Source organism: Nelusetta ayraudi, unplaced genomic scaffold (genome assembly GCF_046127955.1).
Source record: "Nelusetta ayraudi isolate G7.1 ecotype Tasmania unplaced genomic scaffold, CSIRO-AGI_Nayr_v1 ptg000090l, whole genome shotgun sequence".
NCBI classification, from domain to species: Eukaryota; Metazoa; Chordata; class Actinopteri; order Tetraodontiformes; family Monacanthidae; genus Nelusetta; species Nelusetta ayraudi.
Genome location: NW_027466140.1, coordinates 4,104,413 through 4,123,468, shown reverse-complemented (window position 1 = coordinate 4,123,468; position 19,056 = coordinate 4,104,413). Strand labels below are relative to the sequence as shown.

At 48.0% G+C, this 19,056-nt stretch overlaps 1 protein-coding gene across 3 annotated transcripts in view; it reads left to right on the top strand.

The window, feature by feature from the left end:
* The window catches only part of drp2 (dystrophin related protein 2), a 73,172-nt gene extending 55,201 nt beyond the window's left edge, over nt 1-17,971 (top strand). For 2 of the 3 annotated variants that reach the window (XM_076046340.1, XM_076046342.1), the window contains 10 exons: nt 914-1,080; nt 1,712-1,823; nt 2,556-2,692; nt 3,638-3,703; nt 7,590-7,655; nt 10,053-10,199; nt 11,628-11,880; nt 14,682-14,796; nt 14,904-14,990; nt 15,418-17,971. In XM_076046340.1, coding sequence (XP_075902455.1) covers nt 914-1,080; nt 1,712-1,823; nt 2,556-2,692; nt 3,638-3,703; nt 7,590-7,655; nt 10,053-10,199; nt 11,628-11,880; nt 14,682-14,796; nt 14,904-14,990; nt 15,418-15,437 — 1,170 coding nt within the window. In that variant the 3' untranslated portion in view covers nt 15,438-17,971. The remainder of the gene's footprint in view (nt 1-913; nt 1,081-1,711; nt 1,824-2,555; nt 2,693-3,637; nt 3,704-7,589; nt 7,656-10,052; nt 10,200-11,627; nt 11,881-14,681; nt 14,797-14,903; nt 14,991-15,417) is intronic. The other variant, XM_076046341.1, reaches the window with a different exon arrangement.
* The last annotated feature ends 1,085 nt before the right edge of the window (nt 17,972-19,056 follow it).

The window sequence follows — 19,056 nt, the reverse complement described above, 5'->3', positions numbered from 1 at the left end:
TTTCATTCCATTTTTTTCAGTGAACTGTGCTCAGTGTTGCATGTTTAAGACAATGCATGCAGTCCTGTACACACTCGCAGGCTCGACTTGCTCACGCGCCATTCAGGGGGCCGTACAGTGGCGGGGAGCTCGACAGAGTTTGACGGATGACTGAATGTTAAGCACTCCCACTTTTCCCATCGCCGAAGCGGGCCAATCTGCTCGGCGCGCGGACTTAAGGATGTGGCGGCGTGCTGGGCATGTAAAGCAATCGGTGCCCGTTTCCAGGTGTTCGGCGTGCTGCAGGGTGAAGCTTCTTGACGTCCCGCGTGGAGCAGAGCGGGAGCTGCTGGGGCTCCTCCTGCGTGGCCGCCCCAGCAGACTGCGGAGTCCCCCCCCCGACATGCACACACGCACGCTCACGCGCACATTTATTATGCTGCTTTGGTTGAGTGGTAGGGGGAAGCTCCGGGGAAATCAGCCTCTTAATGCATCTCTGATGCAGACTTAATGAGAATTTAGCACATCACGGATTTTCACCGCTTGGCAGGGCATTCTCTTATGAGGTTGGCTTGGGGTTTTTTTTTTTCATTCCCCACTTTCTGGAACTCAAAACAGGGTTGAATTACGCATACAGTAACCACATGTACAGTGCACGCTGGGACAGGAATTTCTGCTTGGTTAGTTTTAGCCCGGTAATTGTTCAGGGCGGTATTAAAACGGAAAGAAAGAAACCCCGCCCTGCGGCGTGCTACGTCTCTTTTCACCCTTTTTATGGCCTGAACTCTTTTTCTTTCTTTCCTTTTCGAGGAAGGGAAGCTCGCCTTCCTTCTCTTCTCATTACGCATCGACGTTTCCTGTTTCCTGTCTATATTTGGATTGTTTACCTCACCGCGCACCTCTCTCCCTGCCCTCCCCTGCCGTCCTCGCTCAGGCCCCAGGGAAGCCTGCTATTGAGGTGTCTCACTTCCTGGAGTGGATGAGCCTGGAGCCCCAGTCGATGGTGTGGCTGCCGGTCCTGCACCGAGTGACGGCGGCAGAATCCACAAAGCACCAGGCCAAATGTTACATCTGCAAGCAGTGTCCCATCAAGGGCTTCAGGTGGGCGCCGCTGTGCTGTGGTCACCGGCCGGCTGCCTGTTGTCAAATTATACCACCGGCTGGAAAAGTTTGGGTTATCATTATTCTATTCTAAAGAAAATAGATATGGCAAAATCACAGATTTTAGAAATGTGATTTTTAAAACTTTGAAATATTTTAGCAGCCCATGCTAACAACAAACTTACTGAATGACCTGTAGGAATGACCAGTCAAAAAATACTACTTTTACACAGATTTTAGTATTTTCTGTAAACGGTGTGGAGTGAGTGCGCAGTGTTTTTGTGCTAGGGTAGAGCTCTGTCTGCTGCCACCATGTTGCAAAATCCAGCATATAAATTACACTCTCGCACTCACACACACACACACACACACACACACACACGCACACACACACACACACACACACACACACACACAGACGTTTGCCAACCTTTCATTCTACAAAATCCGCTCTTCCTCTCTGACAGAAGCACACTTACACACACACACACACACACACACACACACACACACACACACACACACACACACACACACACACACACACACACACACAGCACCGTTGCCAAGCACTCTCGCCCTTCTGTCTCGTGGCATCAGTTTAGCCTCTGTGTTGTATTGATCCTGACAGGTATCGCAGTCTGAAGCAATTCAATGTGGACATCTGCCAGACGTGTTTCCTAACCGGCCGCTCCTCCAAGGGAAAGAAGCTGCACTACCCTATCATGGAGTACTACACCCCAGTAAGTCAAGTCAAACATTATGAACCGCTTGAAGCTGCTGCAAGAACAAGTTAAAAAAAAAAAAAAAGGGAAGAAGAAGTCAAAGCTGCAGGGGCCGCATGGACTCGGATGCACTCGGTGAACTGCTGTATCTGCGCAATGCCTGCTGCCGTCGGATGCAGATTAGCGTCCTGTCCGCTGGTGGACTCACTGTCATCAAGTAGCCACCGCTGTTTGATCTAAATCTTTAGTATGCAGGAATCGAGTGGCGCTCGGCTGACGACCTCATCCTCGTTGCGTTAAGTGCTGCTTAGAGGACAGAAAAAGTGGACCGAAGCCCTCAGGCAGTCACTTAAATCTTTCAAGCGCGCTCGCCTCCCGAAGCCGCCTCCCGTCCGCATCCACGGCGAGATCCTCCCCCCGGGTTAATCTCGAAATCAATTCTGAGCTGTTCAAAAATATGGCAAAAGGGAAGTGGAGCAGCGATTTCCTTTTTCCCAGCTGCGCGATATTTGATGGTCGCCTGCGATAGTTTCTCACTAAAGAGTGGCAAGCGGGTCGAAAGTGGGGATATTAGAAGCGGAAGAAGGTGAATGACAAGGCAATGAGGGGAAATAGGAGGTCGTTTCAAGTTCCGAGAGTGAGCCGAGTCGTCCGAGGTGGGAAAAGAAGAATTTGGGTGGAGAGTTTCTGGGTGACGTCGTCTCCATCCCACCTGTTCTGCCTTTAACTCGCCTCTCCATCCGAATCCAGACGACCTCAGGGGAGAAGATGAGGGACTTTGCCAAGACGCTGAAGAACAAGTTCAGGTCAAAGCAGTACTTCACCAAACACCCTCAGCGAGGATACCTGCCCGTGCAATCGGTGCTCGAAGCCGAGAGCTCGGAAACGTGAGTCACACTCAAACATTCACCGCCGCCTTTCCACAGCTTCCATTTCTCACTTCTTCTTCTTTTGTTTTTTTCTTCCTCGTCTCGCTCCCACCCAAGCTGTAACAGCTAAATGATCATGCTTGGGCGGTTTTTTGAACCTCTGTCTAGGGCGGTGGGGGGGCGAGGGAGGAGAGGGAGTTGAAGGGGCCAGCGCCGCGTTCCTGATGTTCCGTCCACATGAGCGAGTATCAGCCGCAGGGCGAGAGCAAGAGCGATGAGACACAAACATCCGTGAGATCATCAAGGAGCGTAGCTCTGGGCCACGACAGCACTCAAGAAGATTAAACATGAGTATCAGCCAATCTCCCGACTGATGGTCTCACTGTTGGAGTCACCTTTCATAACCCCGCCTATTACGTGAGCTAATCCGGCCCCCCTCTGCAGGCAGAAAGCGAGCTCCAAAGGAGGCGAGAAAACCAAAAGTAAAGAAAAGCGAGGATACAGAAAGGCTGACGATAAATGAACCGCCGCATTAGCACTACAGGGGACTGGAGCCTCTGGGCGTAGGAAGCCCTGCAGGGAGTTTCACATTGTTTGTTTGTTTTAAGGGAGGAATATTTAAGGAGGGAGGAAGAAAAAAAAACAAAGCATTCTGTTCATAAAATGTTAAATGTGTTTGTTTTTTAACCATGTGTGACCTCAAGATGTTCTTCACAAAATCACTTGCTGTTTTGATGTGAAGTTGCAAAAACCAGACCAGAAAAAATTCTGTTAAAGCATTTTGTTGCAAGGCTATAGGAAATATTATATTATAATAATATAATATTACAATATAACATTATTAATGTTATATCTGTGAATTATTTCTTTGGCTTTTCTGCAGCGCAAGCTTTTTATTTGAAATAATCAAATAATTGAAAGCCGCGTCGCGGTGAATTGACTGCATCTTTTTGCTGTTGGCAGGCCGTGCTCCTCACCCAAACTGCCCCACGCAGACACACACAGCAGGATCGAGCACTATGCCAGCAGGTAGGTAGCTCGCACGGCTACACATCTGATTTTTACACACTCGCTCACTCACTCACTCACTCACACACACACACACACACACACACACACACACACACACCAGTCGCCAGCCGTCGGCTGCCCTTCCCTGATCCCCCTCATCATTTATTCTTTCCTCTTCACCTCCCACTGATTGAAATATTGATCTGGCTGCATTGTACACTGTACTTAGCCTGGATGAGAACTGTTGTGGCAAGCACTTTCCTCCACGCTAAGCCTCCCCACATTGTACTTGTGTGCTATGTGTATGTGTGTGTGTGTTATAGTGTGTGTGGAGGTCAGTGGGGTTCAGAATGCCTAGCAGTTTGTCACTTGCGAGGGCACCGAGCCCATTGGTCACCTGGGAGCTGTTGCACTGGATTAGCGTCTCTCTGACAGGTTATAAACAGGGCACAGCGCTGGACTTCCACACCCATGGCAGCTCTGCCCGCAGTGATACACACACACACACACACATACACGCACGCACACGCGCACACACAGGCAGTGTTGTGGACCATTGTGTTTTCCTTCCCTGAAGCCTTATACGCTGCTGCCAAAACAGAGGAAAAACACACTAACAACAATAGAGCAGCCAGACAATTGTCCTCTCCTGCCTTCCTTTCGCTCCCTTTTTTCCACCTAATCCCACTTGCCTTTTTTTTCATTTATTCCTTATCTTTGATCGCCCTATTTTATTACCACCCACACGCTTTTCGCCCTCTCTTCTTTCTCTCTCTAAATAGACCCTTAATATAATCTTTTTTAAACAATCGTCTCCATTCTCTATATATTCATTTCTATCTAAAATATTGAGGTTTCTTTCTTCCAACAGCCTTGAATGTTGCTTGGCCTTCACCAGTATTACACTGCAGCCTTTCACAAGATGGACCAAAACTGCAGAAATCAACACAATGTCAAAAATGAAGCATTAAGCATCCTCCTTACAAAACTACAAAAAAAATGAACAGTACGTTGGTCCCACACTGAGTCTATTTATATGTCACTGCTGCTATCTGCTCGCGCTCATCAGCTTTTTGAAAGAAAGATTTAGCAACTTTGCACAAGACACAGTGAGCATCATTTAATAAGTAAAGCAACATAATGAAACAGCTTGCATTTGCATGATGTCACTTACTTTTTTTATCAACTCGTAGTACATGATGCTGCACCCTAATGTGGCTGATAATATCCCTTTATTCCAGAGTGCCGTTAAAGCAATTTGCTGGCTAAAATGAGGATCATGCTCATTTTTAGATTCAGGCGCAATAAACATGGGGATGTGTTAGCGCAGGGGTCCGTGGCTACCTGAGGTGGCACCAGAGATTAGCTAAGGTATGATTTTGAAAGAATTTCTTAAATTTATTTCATCCGATCAACATGCCCGATATTCAGACATGTTGAGATTTTGCATTCTACGGCTCTATATCTTGCTAAACCATCATATAAGAGTTCTCCAAGGATGTTTCACCCAGTTGTTGCACTTGTTTTTTATTTTTTTGTCTCAGAAAAAAGACTCTATAGATACATATTCTACTATATCTCTACTATAGACTATACTATAATTTATATAGTCTATATACTATAAGCTATACTATAATATAGTCAGCTGATAGGAGCTGCTTCCAACAGCTGCAGTTGTACGCTGACTTTGACAGTCGACCTCACTGAATGAAACCACTGCTCGATATTCCTACTTCTTCTCAAGCCCTCTCATTGGCTGGCTGCTTAGCATTGCAGCAAAGATATATCTTTGATTAATCGTGCTAGTCGACTGGCTATGGAATTCCATTAAACTCGACTAATGCCTATTAGAGGTTGTCAAGATCAAGAATTTGAACGATCCTACTGCTGCGCAAAGTTCACTCAGCCAGTGAGCTGCTGCAGCCAAGTTAACGCTCGCCGCTGAGCTGCTCTGGTGATGGAGGGAGGGAACCAGCGTTTGATGTTCGGGCTTTTGAACGGGGCAGATTTGTAGCGGCGTCCAATGCACAGGCTGCCTCTGTCTTTTCTCTCCCCCCCCCCCACTGCGCCCTACACCCGCTCTGTATTACTCTCACAACTCCTCCTCTCCATATCATGAGTCGAGTTTGTTCCTTTCCTTTATCAGCGCTGCTTTGAGGATGGAGGACGGATGAGAAGAGGATCGCGGGGGAGGAGGCAGGGGAGCCCTCAGAACACTCACTGATGTCTCTCCCGTTCTTCATCTCCCCTCACATCTATTTACATTCAAACAAGAGGCTTAACACACTGTACAATATGCGCAACACACACACACACACACACACACACACACACACACACACACACACACAATACCATTTCCTCCTCTGTTCTGCTCTTTCCTTACCGGCTTGTTGGAGGGCTGTCAGATTAATAGCGCTGCAGAATAAATCACAGGTAGTTGGGTTCACAGGCCGAGTCCCCTCCGATAGGATAGGGACTCCTCCTAAATATGTCAGTGTTACGGCCTCCCTGGATGTTGCAGGGTAACCAGGATGTAACTGCATGAGCCCTGACAGCCTCCACAGCGGCCCAGCTGGTGACGCTGCCGATCAGGGGCCGTTTGCAGCTGCAGCCGAGACGAGGCAAAACGTGTGTGTTTGATTCTTGGCACGGTTGCGGCGCGCTGGGACATTCTGCATTCGCACCGTATTTGAATTGGACACAAAGAGCAAATAAGCAGCGATGAGTCGCACTCAGCTCACGCGGCTGCTGGAGAGCGTGTTTTTCCACACGACAAATGTCGACTTTGTTCCCATGACAAACATGCGAATGATTAAGATTCGCGCTCTGCCGGATGCGACACTGGCCCACACACTCAACTGCTTCTTAAATCATTTCTGAGTCACGGATTTTCTTTTTTTTCTAAAGCTGCAACAAAATCGTTAGTGTTTTGATGTATTCTTTCTCGCACGCTCCCAAGTTCTTTTAGTGTCTGATGGTCGTAAAAGTCGATCCATGTTTGAAGGGAACATTTTTCTCATTTTGGCGTTGCGATCGAATCATATACAAGAGTTTAGTCTTATGGCTCGTCTTCTACTAAAAGCTTATTGACAGAATATTTGATGCAAGAGAATGTCAGATATTACAGCTGGAGCCGAGGCCCTTTAATGTATGGAGGGTAAAATTAGCCTCATTGCATCTATGCACTACTAATAGCTACTGCCAGTCCATCACTTACACTCTACTTTAAGCCTCTCTCTCTACACACACACACACACACACACACACACACACACACACACACACACAAACACACACTTTAATTCCACATCAGGTTTTTTTTTCCCATGTCTGACTCTTAATATTTTACGAGTGTCAAACCTCCATTTCTCCTGCAGCAGTAATGAAACAGGCGCTTCACCAGGAACTGTCTGTGGTCCTGAAACGCCACACAACGACTCGCTGGCCGCTTAAGCTGTCGCTGTCCATGGTCCTGGATCACTGTACTTCTCTCAAAGACTGTCTTACCGGCAGCTTTAGCAGAATTTCATCCTTCTCTCCTCATGGACATTTATTGCTCAGACTTTGTGTCGAAGAAAAGAATTTTTTTTTGCCACTCTGCAGTCTGGGGAGTTTTTGGGCAGCTTGCTGTTCGGCTTCAGTGTTTTAGTCTATTAAGGCCACGGGGCTTATCCACCGTGCTCAAAGGCTGAACCCTGCTCATTGTGTTGTTTCCAACGGAGCACGAATCCCCCCAGCGTGTGATAATATCAACACGTTGCTCCTACGCTTTTTCCCAGGTTCACTGTGACTCAACCAGTCTATCCTGTACTTTTCTCTTTTTGTGTTTTCTGTCTGTCTATCTCTCTCTCTCTCTCTGTGTGTGTTTCTATCGTTCATTGTGTGACACACATGCGTACAGACTGGCGGAAATGGAGAGCCAGAACTGTTCATTCTTCACCGACAGCCTGTCGCCTGATGAGAGTCTGTGAGTATTCTGCCACTGCACGACACTAAGGACCCCCCTCGCCCCATCACAAACACAGCTGGGGTTGTGCATGTGTTTGTGTGTATGTATGTGCGTACCTGTGTGCACGGGCATGGGTTGTGCACGTCGTCTGCCCCTGCATGTGTGCGCAACTGTTGGGGAGCGATGGCGTTAGCCTATAAATAATCAGCCCCGTAATGAAAATGACCCACAGCGAACAGCGTGCACACAACTCCAGCCGCCATTAATAACACATACAGGCCTGCTGTGATTGAAGTCTGTTGCGGTAGAAAGATACACGCGCAAAAACACCCGCTGAGGAGGGACTGTGTGTGTGTGTGCGCGCGTGCCTGTGTTAATTGTGTGTGTTTATTGAGCATGCTGAGAGGACCGACAGGCGTTTGAAGTGGTCAGTGTTGTAGGGATTACTCCGTAAAAGTAATGCAACTACTGATTACTGATTACTCCTTTAAAAAGTAATCTAATTACTTCTTTAACTACAATGTTTCATAAGTAATCAATTACTAATTACTTTAGTTTAAAAAAGATAAAGTCACAGTTGAAAACATCTTGTTTCCTGCACATAACGTACAACTAACCACAATATTCTTAAATTTAGATGAGATGAACTCAAAATAATGTTTGTATGTCCAGCTGTCAATCACAATTTGATGTTTTTTCTTTTGCCACCGCCATCCTTGTTTTGGTGCCTCGTCGCATATCAATGACTTTGCATGCACGGCTGCATTGTCAATCTGCAACATCATTGTTTTCGATTGTTGACTGTTTCGACATTTTTAGCTTGCAAAATATTTCAGAAAAGTAATGGAATCCCATTACATATCTCTGTTACTTAAAAAGTAGCTTAATTACAGTAGTGGATAGCTTAGTAATAGATTACTCGCCAACACTGGATGTGGTCAAGGCAGCCAATTAGGTGAGCCCTCCTGATGAGGGATGGCTTCGCTTTCCTTTCGCGTGCGCATCACTTCCTGTCCACGCCGATGAGAGCCATGACCTCGTCCTCCTTCTGCGGGGCAGTGCCACTTCTTTTTTTTTTCATCCTTTCTTCAGCTATTAGCTTAGCTTTTATCTTTGGCAAAGTCAAGGTTACCCTGCAGCTCTGTGTGAAGTGTTCCCCAGTCCTTGAGGGTTCTGTGTGTGTGCGTGTGCGTGTGTGTGCGTGCTACACATTTTTCTATCGACTGCTCAATCTAACGGCCTGCATGACTTCTGCACGTGTGCGTATCTCCGGTGCCGGGAAAAAAAGAACAGCTTGTGTATCTGTGCTCGTGCGTTTAGTATTTGCACGTTGTCCCTCTGTGTCACGCCGAAAGTGTTTGCATGCGTGACACCCCCCCCCCCCTCCCCCGCCACCCCCGTCTCTCTTCCTTGCCTCTGTGAAGTGCTGCAGTTTCCTACCGCTCCTCTTGTATCTGGTTATTGGTATTCTGTGACACGGTGCTCCTGGCTGCCGGCGCCTCGTTGTTTCCCGCTGCACGGCTCTGTACGCGCCGCCGAGCGATCTGCGCTTCCAGCTGGACGTTTGGCTGTCATCACGCCGTCTTCCCGTCCCGAACGCGCTCTGACCCTCCTCTCAGCATTCACCCGGAGGCTGTTGGTGTGTCGCCCTGGCAGTAATGGACAATTGCGTAACCTGCAACGGATCCGAATCAGAGTTAACAGTAAACACATGTTGAAAAAACAACTGGGGAAAAATTGGTTGGTTTGCCTGCTAACGGTCCAACTTGAAAGCGCTGATGCTCAAGCGTCAAGCGAGACCTTGTCAAGTCAAACATTTGCGAGGAAAAAGGCTCCTTTTACACGAAAACAGACGCACTCAGATCCCTCCATCGGTGTTCCTGAGGTGATTCATCTGCCTTCACAAAGCAAAGCAAACGAGTTTTCAAACTCTGAAAGCCAATTTTCTTTGCAGACGTATAAAGAGTACATACTTATCTGTTAAAATTAATAGCAGACATTCAGAGGCGCGTCACGTTTTCACTGCCATTCACTACATTCACGTCGTTCTTTTATAATAAGACAACCCTTGTTTTCATTTTTTTTTTTGGAGGGAACGGGGGGAGAAAACTTTACTTTCTATTTTCAATAAGTCCGTTTTATTTGGGTTTCTTGCTGTAAAAACTGCAAATCTGCCACAGCCTCCCCTTCACCTCCTCCTCCAACTCCTCTTCCTCCTCCTTCTGCCATCTCGGTGTCCTGCTCCATCCTGGCCGGTCTCGCCTCATTGTCTCTTTGTCCCCTAACACCTCTCCATGCCTCGCTTGGCCCCACTCTGCTTTTGGCCACGTCCCGTCTTGTCCTTGGCTCTGCTTTGTGCTGCTGGTGGCTGTGTGCTGGTGGCTCAGTGTGCTGTCTCCTGTGTGGGGGACTCAGGGATGAAGATCAGTACCTCCTGCGTCACTCCAGCCCAGCCCTGGACCATGAGTCACCCTGCGGACAGCACATGCTGCTGGCCCACCTGGAGCACCAGGACAAGGAGCAGCTCCAGTGCACCCTGGTGCGCCTGGAGAATGAGAACAGGTCTGTGTGAGGAGCAAAACAGAGTGCAACCCCCCCCAAAAAAAACAAAACAAAACACAGAAATGAATAAAAGAAATCAGCAGATGCTGCATCTCTCTTGATTTGTTAAAGGGAGCGGAGTCATCGCTGCCAGTGTGCCACTCACACTATATAAATCCTGCCGTGCCAGATTGATTGCACATGTTGTTGTGCGTCAACAGGGTGTTTGGTTTTGATTTTTCCCAGCGGAGTGCCGCATGATGCATAATAACATATGTTAAATACGTGTGTGCTTATCTTCAGGCGAGATAATCTTCCCGGTTTGGTCGCTTCCATTGAAAATAAACACTGGCGTTGCTCTTTATCCTTTTGAGCAGCCTTAGAGAAACAGGAAATGATTCTCGTGTGCCGTGAACGTGATGGGAAAACGATGCATGATTATGTTTTAGAAAACAAAACAAAAGGCCACTTTGGACTAATTAGAGTGCTGCAATTTTCACTTTGTTTGAATGTGCGATGTGGTAATGTGTTAGCGCGGCACACTTTATTGTTTTGGGTTCCATGTTTGCCTTTGCTGTGACAGGAGCCTCGCTGTCCTTGGGTTTGACGTAGAATAACATTGTTAAAAACCGCAGTTGCAGTACATTCATTATCAGCACATTCTCATAATTACCTTCTCTGGGCAATTGTTTTCAAGCGGGCATAACAAAAGAAAATAATTTTTCTTTTTCATAATTAGAAAGTGAAAAATAAGGAATGAAATGTATACATGGGAGCAAATAAGACTTGTCATTACTATTACTACCGTAGTACAGACTGCTGCTTTTGCATAATGCAGGAAATTTAATTAAGCTTTGCTTTTAAGCCGTTACCACAGGCAACTTTAGTTTGTGTGTACGTGTGTGTGTGTTTAATGTGTGTGTATTTAAGTAATGCGTAGAGGAACATGCAGCTCAGCTCACATGCTTGGAGTCCCACTGGGTGTCTGAAACCTTGACCCAGATTAGTTCGACCACACAACCCCGCCATTTGGTGGCGCTGTTGGGTTCAACTATAATTTGTTGGTTTGTCATTCACTTATTTTACTGATTTGCAGAAAAGAGAAAAAAAAATAAAGATTCAGTGGTTTGTCCTTGGCTTTCATATAATGTGTAACATTCAAGTAAAAAAAACAAAAAATCTTTTTATCTGCTTTGCGGCTGTTCAGTATGTAATAAACCAACTGTTGCATTTGAACAGTTGCTGATAGACTGCAGCTCATATTCATCATTGAAATAATTGCTCTCCACATGTCAGTAATGAACCAGCCACATCCTGGACTGCTTTGTTTTTGCCCATGTGGTGATTTTATAGCTAATAAACATGATTTGTGTCGCCAAGACTTTCCACTCTCATTATTGTGTTGCTGCATTCTCTGACCCCCTCCCTCCTTCTACTGTGGCTCCTCAGGGTGCTTCAGGGCGAGTACAGGAGGCTGAAGTGGAAGCACGCCGAGGCGGCCGCGCTGCCCATGCTGACCGAGGCGGGAGAGGGCGGCCCCGGCTCGCCGACGGCGGAGGGGCAGCAGGACGAGGAGCTCCTGGCCGAGGCGAGGGTCCTCCGACAGCACAAGACGCGCCTGGAGACTCGCATGCAGATACTGGAGGAACACAACAAACAGCTGGAGTCGCAGCTGCACCGGCTCAGGGAGCTTCTGCTTCAGGTAGCGCATTGCGTTGTTTAAATACATCATAGGTACCAGTGGAGCAGTCAAGCTCAATTAAGTATTGGAAAAAAATCCTAATGGTCTCAAGGAATTTTTTTCAGCAATTTAGCCCTGTGTTGAAAGTCAACTGCAAAAATGCAGATTTTTTTTCACTCTAAAAGTGATGCTTTGTCGGACCTTCCACATGTCTGAAGAGTTTGAAAAAGCACTAAGAAAATGTGCAGGTTCACTATCAGTGAGCAACTGGTGCCCTTTATGACATCACACAGGGCCAGTTTTCAAAGCTGTCTGTTTTGGGCACAGACCTTCCCGTGAAGTGGCGCAAGCAAGGATGAGCTTTTTTGAGGAGTTTACTATGAAGAAGAAGAAGATGATGATGATGATGATGATGATGTTGGCATAACGCAGGACCTTTGAGGGTTCCTTCACACCTCAAAAAGTTCAATTTCATCTTGTGTGTGTGTGTGTGTGTGTGTGTGTGTGTGTGTGTGTGTGTGTGTGTGTGTGTGTGTGTGTGTGTGTGTGTGTGTGTGTACTCTGGAAGTCACTGAAGTCGCAGGTGTGAAATGCGCTGTGGTGTGACAAAGGAGCAGCCGAGTTGGCCTTTGGTCACCGGATCAAAGTCAATTGTTGCATGAACTCCTTGCAGTGTGTAAAATAAAAATGTTAAAGGCCATTGAGGCCTTGGTGATACCAAGGAAGAGAAGAAGAAGGAAAAACTGAGAGAATTATGTTAACTTGATGACAAAAAAAAATTTAAAAAACACCTTTCAGTGGAGGTGGCTTGAAGAAGGAATTTCAAAGGATGTAAAAATAAAGTGGATAACGGCAGGAGTTGCGTAGGAAGAGCAGAGGTGGCGCTGACAGCAGCGGGGAAAGGGTTAAGAGAGAGGATAAGCACTAATAGGATTTACTGCAGCCTTAAGGAAAGGTGCAAGAAAAGGATGAGGGTGGGTGGGGGTGGGGGGTGTTGGTGGCTGCGGGTCTCCGGCCGGCAGAAAGGAAGGTGTAAATTGTTGGCAGCGGGAGTTCAAATGGAAATAGTACGGCCAGGTCAGCCAACAGGGGGGGGGAGTGCAAGTGGGAAAGAGTGAGAGTGAGGGACACAGAAGAAAATCCCGTCGTTCAGGTCAAAGTCCGGCCAGCGGAGAGAGAAGCTTCCTGTTGCCGCCACTCGGTGGTGTTTCCTCGCAACGCCAATATTGCGCTTTCATTTTCTCATGAAACAAACAGACTGGGTTGAATCCCCTCCAGGGAGACTTCAACTCCCCCCGGCCGCCTCCGACATGTTGGCCGACGTGGTTCTCCCAGGGAGAAAATGACATTTCCTCGCACGAGACACATGACGGCGCTTCGGGCCGAGCCGGGAGAGCTTGAGTAATACGATCTGCCGTCCAGCGCCCAGTCTGGGGAAACTGCCCATATTGCTTGTTTGATGAGCTGGACTTTTGCAGCTTCTTATCAATTATCAATACGCAGCTGCCCACCACCACCACCACACCACAACCCCCCCTCCCCCCATCTCCACCTCCTGTGAAGCTCTCACTGCAGTCATGCCAGCACGAGAGCAAAACAGAGACTATTAGGTGCTAACAGATGAATCCGTCTGCGAGGCACTCGGCGGCTTCAAAAGGAATTACGTCCGAGATGAAACGACTGTGATTGCGCGGCGAAGGCGTCTTTGCGTGCACGTCTTTCGGCGCCGATCGCACAGCGGTGCGGTTTTTGCGGCGGATTAATATTCGCCGCCAACGCCTCTGAGCCCCATCGACCTCAGATCTGCTACTGATTCGTAATTTCTCCACCAGATTATTTTTGCCCGAATCGTTAGCGCGCCGCCGCCGCCGCCGTCCCACTGCGATGAGGACTTTGTTCCACCGCGAGCAGTTTGCAGGACTCTGCCTGCGCTCCACTGCAGTCCTGACGCAACTCGCTCAAGGCTAAAGTGTGTTAGCATTTTTATCGTAGCTGTGGAAGATATAGTTTGAATTCTTCAAATGCCCCCTGTTGTGCCGAGATCATATTATCAATATCTGCCAACAGCACGTCTCTCTCCCTCTGGTCTGACAGGGAACTTCTTTGAAGTGAGAAAATTCCATCTTCTGCTTTCCTCACTTGTTCCACTTTGCAAAAAGCTCTGGGAATGGGCCCCTTGTGACCTCACAATGAGCGCTGACACCTCTTTGCTTGTGACAGCAGTTGGTTGTGAAGTTCTACAACAGCTGTATGCATAAACAGCAAACACCTTCCTGTACTTAAACGAGGATAAACTCATTTCCAAGCCGCCTCCTCATTTACTGACGCCGATGTAATCGATTCTTTCATACGATTTTTTTCATTTTCCTTTTTAATTACTGGTGACTCGTCTGTTAATTGTCTCGACTCTTTCACAGTCCTGTAACTTTGCCGCACTTAATTGATTATATATTCAAATAACTCACGCATTATAATTACTGCTGTTAATATTAACAGCTCGTGATTAAATGCTTGGAACAAAAGACTCCCGAGCCGCCGCCGCCGCCGCCGCCGCCGCTGCTGCTGCTGCGTGTCGCTCTTTCTTATCATAATTATAATCAGTTTTTGGCTCTGCGCGGTTTGTTACACAACTACTGCCAGAAGATGCCAAGTCGAATTCTGCAGGACCACGGCCAAAAATAAACAAAAAAACAAAAAAATAAATAAACCAAATGCATTCATTATTACACGAGAGGGGAAATGACTCTGTTGCCGACGACGGGATGGATACCAGTCATTATTCGGATGATAGATGACTGGTAATATGTTTTCCGCTAAAATAGCCCAAAGACGATTCGGAGGCCAACGGATCGGAACCGTCGACGCTGTCCTCCCCCGTGTCTGGAGGAGGCCACCACGGGGAGCCCAGCAGAGAGACCACCGACACTGAGGCGGCAGGTCAGCCACCAACACAACTCAAGCGCGCTAAACGTCACATGAGACCAATACAGCGAAAACTTCTTTTTTTGACTCGCGGGCGCTGTTGCGTGTGATTTGTTGGACAGGAGATGATATGGAGCACGAGCAGGACACGGTGCTGCAGCTGCAGGAGGTCATCGAGCAGCTGAGAAACGTCTTCCCTTCGGAACCGGGTGAGTCGCACGGATCCGGCAAACAGACTTTGCGCGACTCCGTCGACCCTCGGGGGAGGAGAGACGGGGCGGGGGGAGGAGGGGAGAAGAGCAAACACACACCGGCGTGGGAGGGCGGACAGGAAGATTAAAGGGCAGCAGAGGGGAGGAGTTGGAATAGAGTGGCAACACAGACAGAAGCACAGTGTCACTGTCACACGCTGTGCAAGCCACCCTGTCGCGTTTGAAACGCAATTTGCCCCAGACGTACAAAGCCTCGAACCAGAACAAAGGAGGGGATTAACATAATTACAGCCTCCTTTAGTTATAATCAAGAACATTTTGTCAGTCTGCTGCGTGCATTTCTACAATTTTAGAGGATTTCTTGTTTTTTGTTTTTTTTTTCTTTCCTCCTCTCCCTCTCTCGCCCCGTTTTTCCCTATTTTAGGCTCAACTTCACACATTTAACCCAGAGCGGTGGGGCCCCCGAAGGAGCTGAAATCCAAATGGAGACACGAAGGCAAAGAGGCGAAGATCAGCTCCGAGACAGCTGAGGTCAGGCCGCCGCGGGACCACCGCAGCCGCAGCAGCTAACTCACCCCAGAGCCGCCGTCCCCACACTGGAACTCTGCACTTAACAAAAAAAGAAAAAAGAAGCCTTTTGTCATGCGATAACCCGCTGGAGGCTCGGCGGTGACGTCCGTCCGTCCGTCCATCCGTCCGTCCAGAAACGGTGGTGGAGGCTGAAGAGCGACGCTGTTGAAGGAGCCAAAGGAAACGAATGCTAGCAGCAGGTGCAGCGAGGGAACGGAGTGGACGGTAACGAGGCCCAGCCAAGACACTGTGCTCACCTGTATCTGTGTAGTCGTCGGGGAAAAAAAGTGTGAAGCTTTATATTGATCCACAGCACAAATTGGTCCCTCCTTGGTCTTTCAAGAAAGGAAAAAGAAAAAATAACCCAGACTCAAAGTGACTTTTATTTTATTTTATTTTATTTCATTTTATTTTATTCATATATTTTTGTTCATTTGTTAGTTTTGTTGGGGGGGTCCGGGACAAGACGGCTAAAGCTCGTTAGCATCTGGCCACCAGATCAGTGCATCCCGAGCTAACAGCAGCCACAACAAGCTTATTTACTCTGTGAGACTGACACGTTATCAGTTAAATCCACCATTTATTTAAGACAGCCAAAGTGCCCGTGAGCACAACGCCTCTGTATGCAAACACTGTGTTCCTGTAATCCTCTCCAACGGCTCGACGCTCTCACAGCTCCTCGCCTCGCCTAAGTGCACCGTTCACACGCACACTCACACGCACGCACACGCACACAGAATCACTTGGATCCGCCCCGCGTGCACGCGCACGTTCGCCCGCCCCGTCCGCGCTCCCCATTGACAAATGCACCCTCTTCCCTGAACGTGCACAAGTAGCTCAGCGCACCATAAATAATGCAAGGCGTCGCTGAGAGTCGAGAGAGCATCGGCCGGCGGGAGTCAGTCAAGCTCACGGTTCTCAGACTGTCTGCAGGGCGCTTATTTTGCCGGTCAAAATGTGTCATGATTTAAAAATATATCTATTACGATAACCAAAAAAATAATCATCTGCATGCAGGCGTCCTCTCCATTTTATCAGCTCTCTCGATGCCGTGTGCTTCAGCATCTTGGGTCTCTTAATGCTGCCAGGCTACCAAAGCTCCACTCTCGTCCTCGTCATCCCGCTCTCGCTCCGTCTACTTTTGAAAAGAACGCCAGCTTCTGACTACGTACATGTTCTCATTTTCTGCACGCTAATGCCGACTTAATTGCTTTCAGACTCGCAAAGGCAAAAAAAAAAAAAAAATGCAGTTGAACCGACTATGCCCTCATCATATCAGGGTCACACTGTTCCAAACATAGCACAGTAAATGAATGCCTTAAGCTGAATCCACACAGTCCGTGGTCGTCTTTTCTAGGCACGACTCTCTTCATTGTGTTTTAGATGCGGGGATGGAATTTGCCTCGGGCCAAAGGAAAGGCCTGCTGTGATAAATAACCTGGACGGTTTGACGCAGATGATTTATTTCGCACCTCCATCTAGTAAAAAAGTCCATAAAAAGCGTTTGCAATGCTAAGGTACGGGGTGGATGTGACAGACGGATCAGATTTGCCTCTACTAGTCCAGCTAGCTCAAAACTTCCTGTGTGTGAGGGACAACGTTAGCCAGGCGTCACCAGCTGCTAGCGAGTGTTGCATGTCATCCATGGCAAAGACGGTCTTGCGTAAGCAAACACCTGTTGTCCATGAAAAAAGTAGCCTTTGACACCCAGTAATGACAAACAGCCACTAGAACTAACATGCTAAAAAAAAAAAAAAGCTATTCATTGTAGCAGCACCAACCGGTGTTAGCACCTGGTAGCTTTTTTTTCCTGGTCTTCTACTTTAAGTTCTTGACAGAGCAGCTTGGAGGCGTCAACCAGGCGCAACCAGTGGCATCCCTTTCACCTCTGTAGCTGTAGCAAATTGGCCTTGGGAGCCATGGGAAGTTAGGGTTTTGCGCGGGGATGGAAAAAGCTTTCTGTTGGAGATTGGCAAGATGGATGACCGAGACCACGAAGTTCAAATCCAAGTGATTCAAGGTTACAAAAGTGTTGATCGCAGGCAGAGTTGCATCCGTTGAAGACGGCTAAACACATCTTTCAAGAAGCAGGTCGTTATCCTGCGGGGGTAAAGCTTGAAGATTTAAAGGAAGCGAGGAGAGGTGTGGGGAAAGGTGTATTGCTGCAGGGTTCTTGGGAGAGATCCGCTTTGATGTGCCTGCCACGGCAAAGAGAGAGAGAGAGCGGTGGAGAGAAAAGACTCTCCAGAAGCAAGAGATTGTCGGAAACAAATGATACGCAGTTCTAGTGCGTCTGTCAGCCAGGAGACCTGCACCCATGTTGACCTCACACGCAACCTGTACGCCGCAGACTTTAGCCCACCGAGCTCACACACCATCACACCTTTTGATCGCTTTGCTGCTGCCTCCTTCGCAGCTCGCGATAGGCGATATGCTAATAGCCTTAAGGGAGAGCAGAGCGCCACTCTACTCCTCCTCTTCCTCCTTCTCCTCCTCCACTTCTCCGCCGCCGCCTCAGCCTCGGCCTCCTCGTCGGGTGCGTGTAGCCGCTGAAGATAATCATTATCATATCTGTTCGAATCCGTCTGCGCACCAGCAGGCGCTTGTTTGGGTTGAGCGCCTCGCGAGTCGGAACAAAGTGCAAAGCAGCAGCTCGGCTGGTGGGTGGGCAGAGGGAGGTAGGGCAAAGGGAAGGAAATAGAGGAATTGACAGGCTATGTTTATTCACAGACGTTTATTTGCTGGCATTCACGCGTCTCATTAGACTTTAATAATCACTCTCTCTCGCGGGGAGGCACGTCTGCGTTTGCCGCTCGTGTATTTGTAAGATGATGGGCGTGGCTTCTTGAAATGGATGCGCTCGTGACTAAATGGCAGGCTCGACAAGAGAGCGCACAACGCCGCCCCCCGCTCGGCTCCAGACGTCAATCATCATCAGGCAGCTTGCGGGAGTCCCGCCCGCACGGCGCGTCCCTTGTCACAGGACAGACGTGTACGCCGCCGATGTTGTCTTATGCGCGCGCGTGTGTGTGTGTGTGTGTGTGTGTGTGTGTGTGTGTGTGTGTGTGTGTGTGTGTGTGTGTGTGTGTGTGTTTGTGTGGGCAAAGGTCGGCCGACTTTGCCTACTCGCTGTGGCTGCACCTGGTTGCACCGTGGATGTATTTTACAACCCAGTGGTCACTTGGGGTACTGCAGCCAAAAAAACCCTACGCAGCCCAAAAAGCATTTTTCCCATAGACAACAATACAAAAATAAACTCCTGTTAAACTCAGTTCATCACAAGCCTTTCAGTTGTATTGGAGATTTATAAGTCATGAACTTTTAATTTTTCCTAACAAAAAAAAAAAAAAAAAAAAAGAATTTAGGAATTTATAGAGGCCAGAAAATTCCCAGAAAATAGTTAATTTTGTTGTTTTTCGAGCGTGATGCCACAGGGGCGTACGTGCTGCTGCGTCTCTGCTCTTTCTGATTGGCTGATGTGTCCTGATGCATC